The sequence below is a fragment of the Rhynchophorus ferrugineus genome, unplaced genomic scaffold (genome assembly GCF_030347505.1).
Source record: "Rhynchophorus ferrugineus isolate W39M unplaced genomic scaffold, kcgeb_rfMv2 rfM9, whole genome shotgun sequence".
NCBI lineage: Eukaryota > Metazoa > Arthropoda > Insecta > Coleoptera > Curculionidae > Rhynchophorus > Rhynchophorus ferrugineus.
The window spans coordinates 31350937-31365208 of NW_027472588.1; the positions used below are offsets into that span (position 1 = coordinate 31350937).

The 14272-nt window shown below is 30.4% G+C and overlaps 1 protein-coding gene and 1 long non-coding RNA gene across 2 annotated transcripts; one reads left to right on the top strand and one right to left on the bottom strand.

The window, feature by feature from the left end:
• Positions 1-96: 96 nt before the first annotated feature.
• Positions 97-11264, bottom strand: LOC143203100 (3,4-dihydroxyphenylacetaldehyde synthase 2). Its single transcript, XM_076415220.1, has 6 exons — positions 10938-11264; positions 8844-9078; positions 4349-4468; positions 2754-2922; positions 1135-1260; positions 97-1037 (listed from the first exon to the last, which is right to left on the bottom strand). Exons 1-6 carry the CDS (start codon positions 11015-11017, stop codon positions 259-261), a joined length of 1509 nt encoding a protein of 502 aa, XP_076271335.1. The 5' UTR covers positions 11018-11264; the 3' UTR covers positions 97-258.
• Positions 11265-11362: 98 nt separating this feature from the next.
• LOC143203101 (uncharacterized) lies at positions 11363-13681 on the top strand. Its single transcript, XR_013007281.1, has 2 exons — positions 11363-11501; positions 13206-13681. It is a non-coding gene; the product is annotated as an uncharacterized LOC143203101 (long non-coding RNA).
• Positions 13682-14272: the final 591 nt, after the last annotated feature.

The window sequence follows — 14272 nt, forward strand, 5'->3', positions numbered from 1 at the left end:
AATTTGTTTATATCATATCGGTTCCTTTAACAAATGTATCTCTCTCTGGTAGCTTGATATGAATGGGTAACTGTAAATTTAAAAGCACAACGAAGATATCTTATTAATATTTTATTTCATTACTTTATAATACCCATATATAATATGTACAAGTAAAAAATTGCTAAAGTTCTGAACTGGTATTCAAAAACTCTAAAAACAGTCAACTATCTTAACATTTACGCATTAATGCTAACCGATTCATTTAATGCATTAAAACTATTTCGACTTCTCCACGTTCCCACTTATTGTTTGTATATCCAGAGGTGCAATGGTTGGTTTCTCCAGATCGTGCGACTTGTATTTGGAAGGTATTAGTTCCTCTGTAACCTCCATGATCTCCTTCCACGAGTAATCAACGTCTCTTTTCTCAGTAAGTCGACTGCAAACAGCGTATCGGATGACAAACCTTCCATTTGCATGACCCGCGATCAAAAACAGGTTCTTCCTATCGGAAATCTTTTGGAGTAGTTTCTGAGTGAGAGAATTGTCGCCTTTCAACCTGAATGTTACCAGACCCATGCTGGACGTACACACTTCGAACCTGTTGTCACTCTTGATGAGCTCCTCCAAATATTGAGCAAGACCAATTTGTTTCCTTATGTGATTTTGTATTCCTTCGACGCCATAGATCCTCAACACGAACCAGATCTTCAACGCTCTGAATCTGCGACCTAAGGCGATCTGCCAATGTCGATATTCTGGAGCCAGACCTTTGTGTTGGTCCTTGAGGTATATCCTTTCAACGTTGAACGCTTCCACTAAGTATTTAGCGTCTTTGATCCACAGGGCGGAACAGTCGAAGTTCACCAACATCCATTTATGTGGGTTGAAGTTAAACGAATCGGCCATTTCAACACCCTTCATAAAGTGTCGGTATTCTGGGCAGATGAAGGCAGTTCCCGCATAGGCAGCATCCACGTGGAGCCATACTTTTTCCCTTTTGCAAATTGGACCGAGCTCTTCCAGGTTATCAAATGCACAAGTAGGGGTGGTACCTAGAAACGAAACCAGATATATAGAAAACGGTAGGTATAGAAAACGTTACCAGTTAATAATACCTAGTAGAATATATTTAAAATGAGAAATATTTACCTAAATTTGCTACCAAGTAACATGGTATCATTCCGGCTTCCCTATCTTTGTTTATAGCTTCTTGTAATGTTTCTGCAGTTAATTGACCATGTTCGTTGGTTGGTAATAGTCGCATTGTCATAGAACCTATAATTTCATTTATTAATTTGTATACTTTACATGGTAAACTAGCAAACATAATCAAAATCATGTAAAATTTTTGAATAGTTAAATATCAAAGGGAACAACATTTTCTTTATTTTTGATGATATAACGGCAAATAATAAAAAAATGTTATGTGTAACACTAATTAATATTAAAATAGAAATAATAAGTCTCTATTTTTTAAATATTAATTTAAAGAAATATATCTAATAAATTAATATTTGTTATACTTTTGGTTATTTTAGCTAAAACGATATTTATGTATATATATATATATATATATATATATATATATATATATATATATATATATATATATATATAGAAAGGCAGAGATATATACAGAGGGTGTCCAGTTAACGAAAATCATATAATACATATTTATTTCTTTATTTCTAACATTATTTAATTGACTACTAATTGTAATTCTCCTATCATGTGATTGTTTAATAATATATGTTAACTATTAACTAAATTAATAATTCTAAGATATTGATATATCTTTAATAATTATAATGTTTGAATCATTAAAGGTATTGTTTTGTTTTGTAATTTTAAATAAGGTAGTAATATGTTTTAAACTTAATTTTATTCTTGCATTCAATTGGCCTACAGTGCTATTATGTCCATACAAGAGATATAAGCACCATTACAATGGTACTCGAAGAAAAATTTATATAATTAGTGCTAGCCTTGACTGATTGTTTTTCCCTCATTAGGAAAAGCTGATAGATAACTAATGAGTCTTTTTTACATAAACACATAAAACCTATTGGCAGCGAATGGTTGCAAATTGTGTGATACAAGAATTATATGTATGCTATTGTTGGTTGGTTAATAGCGATTTTTTTTAAATTGCGGTTAATAAATTGCAAACAGTCGAAAGCATAGAAAATTAATTACATACATTGGAAACTAAAGTTTTTTGTTGATTGTTGTAAGAATAATTATACAGTTCATATATAAGCTCTAGTTAGATAAGAAATAAGTCATGAAATGTTATCCATTATTATATACCTTATATTTATTGTGTTACTTATTAAAAAGTAAAGCTTTGTAACAGGTTATGTAATTAAGATATAATAGTTATGTACTATAATCAAGTCGATTTTTTTTCTGAATTTGCTGTTCAATTTGTTATTTTGTTGTCAACAGAGGCTTTTTTTCTTTAATTTAAAGAAAATTGTTATAGCACGCTATAAGTATTGTTCTTATTAGGTAAAAATGGTGCTCTAATCAACCTAAAATGTTTCAGTATAACATTACTGGAGATTGCTATATATTAGCTATTATAATTGATAAACCTGTATGAGAATAAAAAGAGTCTGTTATAAAATAGTAATAAGAGAAAATAACTTTGATATGCCAACACTTGACCATATGTTTCAAAATTTGTGACTTCAAAAAAACATTCTCAATTGATTACAGATGATCTAAAAATTTCCAAAAAGAAATAATGAAATAAATAGTCATACCTAATAAGCCAGCTTTTTCGACAGATGAATTTGACTGATCGGACGAATAAGCGACCAGTTTTCCTTTGATTTCAGCTTCGCTCATGCTCGTATTTTCATCCATTAGGTCTTTAACTTTCTTTTCTTTGGCGGTCAACAGTCCTACAAATGTGGATTCACTAGCTGATGCCTAAAACATAAATTTCCGTAACATATTAATAAAGTCTTTTAAAATAAAATGAAAATAATTTAATAATAATTTTTCTCTAAATGTATTCTGTCCATTCAAAACTCATACCGTAGTTTAAGATTAGAATGCATTTTTGTCAAAAATAATTTCAGACCTACACAAGAGTTGTTGAACTCAATCACTGGGATACCATTTGAAGTCTTAGTCAATTCATCATTATTATCTTTGATTGATCCAAAACCTTATAGAAAAATTTGATGAATCTAAATCCAAATTAGGCAAATTAGATGCTTGGAGAATGATATGAGTTAGGTGTTTAACAAAGAAATCGCTCTAAATTCGAATGAATCAATACCGTCTGAAAAAGTCAGTTATCGTAATAGTTTGGCACAGAAGTCATAATGATCGTGAAAATCCACCAAGATTTTCACGTATTTGACCACAATAGTATTCTTGAATCAAAATATATAGTTTAGGATATAAGTTTTCCACTTTTAAATGTATTTATATTTTTATATTTTGAGTTTGATAAAGGAGGTAAATTTAAAGTAAATTTTTTATACATAAGACAGGGGCTGGAAAGTCCCGGGCTTAACACATAGATGGAGCTACTTTTATTACATTCATCACTTTTTCTGTTAGTACTAGCCGTCAAAAGAAAGCTATTGAAGCTTCATGATATTCTACTCATAAGTTTGTGAGTTAGTGTGACAAGAGTGACCATACTTTTGTAATTTTTAAAACAATGGATCCAAGAAAATGTTATGTTTTAATCTTACAGTGCTTCTTGATGGGAAAAAATACCATTCAAGCAAGGCAATGGCTATTACAAGTATTATAAGGACTCCACTCCATCAGAAACAACAATAAAACGACGGTTTGCTGACTTCAAACCTGGTCGTAGAGATACCGATGATGCAGAACGCAGTGGACGTTCAGATAAAATGATAACACCAGAAAATATGAAACAATATTCTACAAAATCGGTTTGAATGGTCGAAAAGTGAAGTTACGTGAGTTAGATAACATCGTAAAGGTATCAAAAGAACGTGTTGGTTTTATATTGCATGAACATTTGACTATAAGAAAGTTCTGTTCAAATTGCTTACTGTTTGTCAAAACCAACAACGTGTTGATGATTCTTTGCAGTGTCTGGATATGTTTAAACGTAACAAAAAGGAATTTTTGCGTCAATATGTAACAACGGATGAAAGATGGATCCATCACTTCACTCCGGAATCAAAACGATCGTTATCTGAGTGGACAGCAACTGGTCATGGGCCTATTTTGAGGCAAGAGATAAATCGCTACAAAAGTGATGATTGATTGTGTTGTTCTTGATGGAGATTATGTTAATGAATAAAGCCACTTAAATTACACAATAAAGAACTTTTCAGCCAATGTGTTAGATTTAGTTATATATTACCTGTATAACACCTCCGCCAGGTCCTTCCGAGCAATTGAGGAATTCCTCCGGCAAGCCCAACATCCTTCCCATCCAGTTCATCATTACCACTTCCAATTCAGTCATAGCAGGACTGGCAATCTATGAAATAAAATTTAAAAAACGTATTATTTATTTTATGTAATATTGTGTAAACGTAAAAAAATGTCACCGATTTGGTAAGCCACAGGTGTCACTGGTATTGGTGAAATGGAACACTTTCATTATGAGAAAAGTTTCTAGACGGTCGTGCGTTATATAAATTTTGCAATAATAGTAAACAAATGTCCAGTAACTAAGTGATAAAAAGCACGTATTTTTGTTTTAGACTAAAATGGGTTATATAAGAATAAAATGTTAAATTTAATAAGCTATGTAAAAATAGTATTATTAGTATATTTCTCAAAAATATGTATTAAAAATATGTACATATAACAAACAGTGAAACTTAAAATTCATATAAAATAATATTGCCGTATTCATATATAATAATACTATAATATATTACGGCGTAATTTATCATTATAAAAACTGTAATAAAATAAATATACACTTCACATAAGATATCTCATTTTGATGATCTTTACACTGTCTTTTAAATTTTTTTAAGCAATATTGCTTAATTATATGATTAATTTTTGATTATTAATTATTTCAAAATGATGCTACTTTATTTGAACGATAATGACATTTGGATATTTGTAGAAAATAATCTCAACTAAATGGCTGTCGTGGTTCACCAAGTAACCCAATCTCTTAATTCAATTTTGTAACATATATCACGAATAGCTTGATGGATATTTACCGCAAGGGCACTTGTTTTAGTTATAACAGTAATATAAATCATTAATATATCCTCATAGAATATAGTAAAAACGTATTAAATCGCAAGTGTATCCACAAAAATCTGATAAAGTCATTACAACACTACAAGCCTTATAATACTTTTCTCTTGAGAGATTACATCTCGCGAAAGATGACCGACCAAAGTTGATGTAATAATTTCTCAATACTGAATGTGCCATTTAAAAATATGGTTGATTGCATTTCTAGTCTATAGACTTATAAATTATATTCTTAAATTTCTTGTATTTGAATGTTCTTCACCAAATCTCCACAGTGTTAACAGTTAAAAGGCCGACCATTTTAGACAAGCAAAAGCTCCTGTAATATGACTAATTCGCCTTATTATTTAATTTTATATACCGCTTTCTTGCCAAGTGTTTTAAGGTTTGCGCTTGCTCTGACTAGTTCCCGTTATGATTAACTATAGCAAACGGCCTGTCAGTTGTCTTTACTTTCATTTATCATTAATTATCAAGCCAAATGGTTTTTCAATGCCAACCATATCGCAAAGATTGCTCTAAGCCTTAACAGACAGACATTTTACAAAAAAATTGGAAGAAATAACATAGGTAACAAAATATACGCTTCTTTGTCTAAATACATTGATTCACATTTTATAGATATTGATTTAAAAGTTGATTTAAAAGTTGATTTAAAATTTGATTGATTATGATTCAAGATAAACACTTTAAAACTGATAGGGATGTACTACTACTACTACTATTAGATCTATGAACTGGTAAAACTAAATGAAATCATAAATGGAATCACTACTGATTATATGTGATACATAATGATGATATCATAACGGTAGATAATGTCATTAATAATATTTTTTAATTTCATTCTAATAAAGCAATTTTTTATTTGAATTTGATATAAAAAATCCGACACCCAATGACTATATTTCAGAATTAGGGACTCTTAAGTATTTATGTAACGATCATGTAACTGAAAACACGATAGCCACAGGTGATTTAATTATAATGCCATCGATTCTATATTTGTAGGTTAATGAACGTGCTTTAAAAACAAACATGTGGTGCTTTGAACTGGCCGATCAAGTCAACCGGAGGAATTCTCGCAAGACATTTAGGAATGTACGGAGGAAAACGAAAAACGTGTTAATGCAATTCTAACAATTACGACGTCAAATCTCAATGGAATAAGGTAATGTAAGGTTGTTTTCCGTGACCTAGAATCTGCCTCTAACAGAATCACTGCCAGTGTCGATAGTGTTTATTGAACTCGTACGTGTTTTAGAATTCTCGGCAGCCAATATTATGTTTATTAAACTAATTGCTTATCTTTCACGGAATAATTTGTTCGTAATTGTTTTTTTTTCTCATATTATATAACTATTTTTATCAATAAATATGCACTTATATTTTTAATTATTTGAATAAAGCTTAATTAATCTGAAGTTGCAAGTATTATTATCTGTTTTATATTTTACGGCTTTAAATATATGCCCAATTTATCATTTTATAAAATCCTATCTATATTTGTTATATAATACAGTCCTGACTATCCGACCTTCTGCGTAAAATCTACCAGAATGGTGAACGAGTGAGACGGAGGGGTCTGTTTCCTAATAAAAAAGAACCCTCGGTGTCGCTTTTTACAGCCGTTCAAACAAAAACGTCTTTTCTATCCATTAAACAAAATAATGTTTTCAAGTAAATTAATAGTTTCTGTTTTCCAAACCCTTTCATATATTAAAACTTACTGTCAATAAAAAATATGAAAATACTCCATATTTTGTGATTATACTAAACTGTCTTATATTCGGAAATAATTTTGTTACGAGCTAAATTTGTTTATTACATAAAATAAAGTAAATAACAGACGTGCTAATAGTTATAAAATATTCAGTTTGTCTAAAATTTCTAGAGCACATTAAAAAGAAAATAAAGCAAATGAGTTTAAAATATTAAAATTTTAGAGCTAAGAAGTACAAGCACTTAGATGCTATAGGAATTATTATTTATACCGAGACTTTTAGATACTGACTGTTGCTCAGGATGTCATTAAAATGGTCAAGAGATATGATGGGATACTAGACTCTCATATTAATACAGAAGTATTGCATCTCTTGTTAACAGTGGAGCAGGACACAGACTCAAAAGAAATAGCAGTTTAAGTGAACACATAAACATAATTGCTATAAGGGCTAAATAAGGGCCGATGGGCTCTTCTAGATTTATACTTTGGGTTATTACAAAAACAAATGCTAGGTTAGCCAGCAACGACTAGCAACAATACATTAATTTTAAAAAATCTATAATTTTTATTATTTAAAATTAATGTCATTTTATTATTTGTGATAATAGTTTGTTTTATATCTGATTTCATTGACTAAATTCTACAGAAAATAGTTACAATAAATCTAAAGTATAAGTTAATGATTGTATTATAATATATTGTTATGGGGTGATATATATTCGTTCAATAGTACAATTAATTGAAGAGATAAACATTTAAATTTGCCTCGTAGATATATCGTAGATATAAGTTTTTTATAATAAATTTCTAGATACTATTTGTCAACAGTGGTTTAATACGGTTTTAAAATAACATTGTTCTGTATAGCTAAATTAATGTACGAGTTGTTTCAAAGTCCAGCAAGATTTAATTCCTTCTAGCCTACGTCCTCTTTCCACATCTCAAAGAAAAGGAATATTCCATAAATTGGAACTAAAAGAAATTTAAACTCTTGTTATAAGGGTTAATTTTGTCATTTCGCCTAAATACTGTTATACAGATTATTAGAAAAGAATGTTACTCAATATCTTAATAAATCTATTACTGTCGCTTTTGTATTTTGCGTTTATAACAACGCATTGTAAAGAATTAACTCTTACTTTGGTTAAAAAAGGCTACCGACAAGAACGTATACTATAAATAGTGATAGCTCGTGTAGTAAAACCATACGAGAGAGCAAACGTACAATACAGAATGCAAAGATTGGATCGTTATTTACAATACAGCCACTAAAATACCACTAAAATTCTTATCTAAAAAGTAATATTGAATGCAAAGTTCTTACACAGCAAGATGATTAGAGTTGAAAAGGTCATATCTTAAAACAGTATTGTTGTGAACTGAACTGAATCTAAATCTGAACCTAAATCAAATCTCCAGTGGGATGGATACGAATACAGTAGCACGATGGGCGTGAAATAGTGATGAAGACAAAAAACTGAACCAATTGAAATCATAGAACGGATGCATTAAAACTTTATCATCGTTATCGTAATGAAAGATAACACCTTTCTTATTGAGTCGTTTTTCAAATCACTTGATACTGACGCGTCTCATCCTTCCCAATCCGACTAAACACTTAGAATCACTAAAAACATCTAGAATAAGATTTAGATTATAAGTTTGTATAGCAGATCACTTACTGAAGCGATCTTCTACATGTCAGTAGAGTTATATAGTATAACGGAAATCATATTATCATACTTATTATAATTGGCAGATTGTTGAAGTTCTAAGAGATTAATGAAAAAAACTGTGGAAGTCGTAAAAACATTTCGTGTGTGTGATCTTTGATCCAGTCAAAATATTAATACATCCCCATGTTTGGTTGGAGAAACAAAGTGACTCAATCATTTTGGCTACTTACCCAGCTTAAACCGACAACTCCAAATCCTGCGCTCATCAGTTCACCAACAACAGAGGGAAACGAGTGTGCAGTTGGATAATAAGCATGGAAATGTGGACTGTGCCAGTGAGTGATACCCGGCATTATTACTCTATCAACATCCTGTAGGACATCACGCCAAGATTCACCATTTTGTGGGGGTTCCTTGGGAAGGAGATCACCCAGATATCCGGGTTGAACATTAGATAAAACAGGCCTGGTAACATAAAAACAAATAAGTTATTGTAAAGAACTATTTGGAATAAAAATAAATGGAAAGAATTATATGGAATTTCAACTTTTCAACTACTGTACTACTACTATGACGCTGTTTTGTTTGTTGCTTGTTGAAAGTTGAAAAGAACGAAAGGAAATATTAATTTAAATAATTTTAGGTATCCCTTCGTTACTATGTTAAACTTTAGTCTTTATTTGTATGATTCTGAACTAAAATAATAGTATAAGAAATTATTTGAATCTAATATATTGGTTTCGAATTCAACTAAATCCATCAAACAAAATAAGAAACCGCCAAAAAGACACAATACATAATAAAAAATCAATTTTTTGGGGCACAACAAAGAATTTGTTTACAAATTACATCCAAACTGTTAAATCATTAATCTCAGGGTACTACTGTAATCTTTTAAATCAACTAGATATAAAAATTTAATAAGATAACGAGTTCACAAAAGAAATACTAGCGTTAATTAAAAGAACTTGTATGTAATTGTATGTAACATATCATTACATTATTGAATAAAAATGAAAAAATCAAATAATAGTTATAGATATCAGATTTAATTATTTATTTTGATCTAAAATTACTATAAATATTACAATTAATAACATATTATAGCTAAAATTTCTGTCTATTGTCTACAAATTATTAAACTCTCTAACAAAATCTTTAAAACTTTATTGTTCTTAATAAGTTCATTAAATTAAAGTTTAATTAATAGGGAGGACTTGTTAGATACAATTATATATAAATACATTAATTGTAAATAGGTATGAATTAAAAACTATGTTAAATGCTATTAGTAATAATCAATATATTGGTTAAACTGGTTTAAAATGATTAATAAAAAAAGTCATCATGAACATATTCGTCTAAAATTGGGTACATGTTGGATATTTCAAGACAGGTATTAGTGAATTATTGAAAAACTAATGCCTAACATATATTAGTAGTTTTTAAAACAACTTACGAGTTTTTCTATTAACTATAGATAAAAATCTTAAGAAAGTAGAAGTCCAACTGTAAATATTAGATAATTGTCTGACGAACAATGCTGATGAAGATAATTTTATTGTTATAAATTTAACTGTTAAAAAAAGTTAATATATAGTAATATAGTATAACCTTGGAAGCTAATTGGTATTGAAACATCAACTTTTACAATAGTTAGACATCAAATTGAGAGAAATAGAGTTTTAGAGACATAGGTCTATCCCAATTAAGCACTAAGAAGCATAGTGATTTCAGATAGATATATCGAACAGGTAATTAACAAATTCTCCAGGAGTCATGAAGGGCGACTTCTTTATCATGGTAACGTCGAACATGATAAAGAATGTTAATGTCGAGGTCGTGCAAATCCTTGAAATTTCATGCGCGATAAGAAAACTGAAAAGTGCGGTTACTTTTATTCTAAAAAATTAAGTTCGAAATTTCAACGTAAAACACATTCTAGCAGAAGTATAACGTCGCGAACACAAATAAATGAGAGATACTTTCGGTACATTTGACCATAGAGAGGATGTCGTGCATTTCTCTTTTATAAATAATGAGTTAGATCTTAAACAAAACCATTATATTAATTATATAATGCGTGTTATGTAGTATATGTCGAAATTTAGTTACTCAATTTAATTTAAAATTTGTGTACATGCCACTTAAATATATTTTCACATTGGTGATTATTCAATAATTTAGGCATTTATACTTGAAATTTTTTAGATTGTAACAAGTGTTTTATTGTTAAATTTGTTTGATACGTTAAAAGATGATAACTGTGTAACAATAAACAACAATCGAGATATCACCATCTCGCAAATAAACATTAAACTCACCTGTCTCTTATAGTCTCGTAGTAATCGGCGATATAATCAATGGCGGCCTTGCCGAACTCTCTGAAATCTTTCCCGTCCATCTTCAATCGACGCTAATCGCTGGACGAATGTGTCGGAGAGATGCTGCCACTTTCTCCTGGCCGTTTGGACACCACGATGCACTTTCACGAACCACTCTGATCTCAACCGCTTCGTCGACGATTTCACAGTGAGGTGCTCGGTGGAGAGTGTGGGAGAGAGAGAGAAAGAGAGAGAAAGGTGTTCTCCACTTGATCTCAGATCGTAACTGAGGTGTTGAACGTCGGGGGCTACGGTTGCTGTATGGATGGCTCGCTGGCACTGATCATTTATTTATAGTTTGGAAGGGAAACGATTTTGCATGGATATTTGTTCACGTGACCGTGACGAATTACGCACTTGTTGAGTATTTATCGGTGGTTACTGCTGAAATCCATGATCTGAGATTCCGTGAGCGCGATACGGGTGATAGATAAAAAATGGTTCCTCGGGTTGAAGTCGATCAACAAGCGACTTGAGACATCATCTCAGTTATAATAGATTCAGGTAACGCTTTAATTTTATTGATGATCTGGTAGTGTAGTTGATCGATGACGTATGGCTTCCTGTAGCTCTAAATGGTAAAGATATTTATTATATACAGTTAAAATAGAGTCAAAATTTCGTACAGCATATTCTAATTCTTCTATTAGTAAAATTATGATAATAAGGTGATTTTTGATATAATTAAATGTGTTTTCAAATAGAGCTAATTAGTTCAGTTTTCATAAATCGTAATCTCGTCGCTTCTACAAGTATCGTAATAAGAGTTCCCAAACACTAAAGCAATGAATATATCTAATAAACTATGATTAATGGATTTAGAAAATTGTATTTGTTTCTATATTTAAGGTGATGTTAATATTTTTATTAATAAAATGAATAATAAAAATGTAAGCATAATATTGTATGAATTTTGATCGGTTATCTGTTGAGGAAAATGCGAATCCAGAATTCAGATATCAATATATACAGCTGGAGATTGATAATTTAATTTATAAAATAAAATTACAATATAAACTAATCCGCCAGAAATCCATGTTATCTATTGAGAAAAATATAAATTTGGAACGCAGAGATCAATATAAACACCAGTTAACCCAACCTAACTATTATATTCGATGATTTTTTCGTAGTTCTATAAAAGTGTTTGTGATTTCAACGATTTAAATTAGTGAGTTTGATGTTAATGGTAAAGGACGGTTTAGAGACCAAACTAAGTAAAAGTACAATGAACTACAAGATATGTTGGATAAAAACCCACGTTAAACTCTCAAACTCTCAGAAAAAGAACTTTCAGATTGTTCAATAATTGGTATATCAATTGTTGAAAATAACCTAAAGGAGGGAAAATAGCTACCACACGAATTCACTGAAAACAGCATTTCAAACCATTTCAATATCGTAGTTTTTCTCTTGACCAGGCAAGAACGAAAAGTTTTCTGTGAAATATGGATCTAGTATGCAAATGCCAGGCGCAAAATGCTCTGGGTTAATCCACGAGAGTCATCCAGCTCGACACTGAATCATAAAGGAGTAGTGTATTACATGCAGCTAAAACCGAATTGAGACTGTAGTTACAGGTGGTTTACCAATACCAATTGATCAAATTGAGAAGCGTATTTTTGCAAAAAGTAACTTAAGCAAAACCACTCCCTTGTATGACAACAAGAATTATGAAGGTGTTGAAAGTTGCAGTTCGAATGGGATGGTCTAACCAACCCAGCATACTCATCAGATATAGGGTATTCCGGTTACCACTTGGCCCGATCGAGTTATGCTGTAGCTTGACGATTTTAAGAGTACGAAATGTTATCGAAAATTGAGTGGTAGCCAACCATCGTTCTTTGGACACGACACACCGTCATGTTGATAGAGAGATGGAAAACGTTCGTGAAAATTTGATCAGAATACATGCTCTCATAAACACCTAATATATTAATACTTACAAAAAAACTGAAATTTCAAAACTACTAAAATAGTATTTAAAGGCACTTGATATACGAGTATTTCAGACTGTGTTACATAAATGTTGTTTTTCTTAGCTATATACCAAATTCTTTATATTATAATTTAGAAATATCAAAACTTTAACGTACAATTGGAAGAAGAACTCTCATTTTTATTCGATTTTGTTTATTGTTAGAGAGTATATGGCTTAATTTTTAATAATTGTAACAGATGCTTATAAATTGATTTTTATTATTTTAGATCATCCATCCGTCACTACATATCTTACGAGAATGATTCTACAGTTATGTCCACGATGAAAACTCCAAGAAAAATCGAAACACAAGGTCCATGCAAAGTTATATGAAATTACTTTCATAGTCTACTGTGTTTTTTAGTATTTTGATGTTAATGTTATCGTACAGTTTTGAAGAACAGCCATCACGCTTATTACAAAATTGTTATTTTCCTTGTTTGTTTTCGGGGATTCTCTCTAAGTTTGTGAATCCCTAGTTGATAGGCTTAGTGCTGAAGACTATGGTTTCAAGACCACGTATATCTTCGAATATTTGTATTGTGAAAAATGCATGTATTTACGTACCCGTATGAATATATTTTATAAAAGATAAAATTCATATTTACAAAATTATATATTATTAACACGATAAATATAAATTGGAAGTATAAATAGCTGTTCTTGATATGTTTGTAGTTTTATTATACTCCATTTGTTACATGTAAAGCTGTTTTATTTCATATTCTTATCACTCTTTCTTAGACATAAATAGCATTGAACATTTCCAGTTTTGAGCTTTTTCCTTAGCCCCCTAAACTCCCATGAAATTTGAATGTTGTTTAATTCTTCTAATAAATTTCTCGTATTCCAACAATTTAGAGGTTATTATTGAATATCAGAAAAAAAATATAATTTATGGTCATCTATATGATATCAAAGGAAATAGTAATTAAAATAGATATTATATTTTACTGCTTAGAAATACTTTATTAATATTGTCTCTTTGATCTACGGTATTAAAACTCCGTACTTGGTTACTTTGGTTACAAAAGACCAACATTGCTATGGGTATAAACAAATTTATTTGCAAGATTAGATAGAGGCGAATCCTATTTAGCTTTAAAAGTGTTTATAAGGAAACAAGGATGTTGTTTCTAAGGCTGTGTTACAGGCAAGTACTGAATGATTAAGGAATAGTAATAAATAGGAATAGTAATAATAGGAGTTTTTCTTGTTCAATATAAATTACAATTTCAAAATCGCAATATTATTAAATATTTTACTCCTGTTGGAATAGTTTTTCTATTCATAT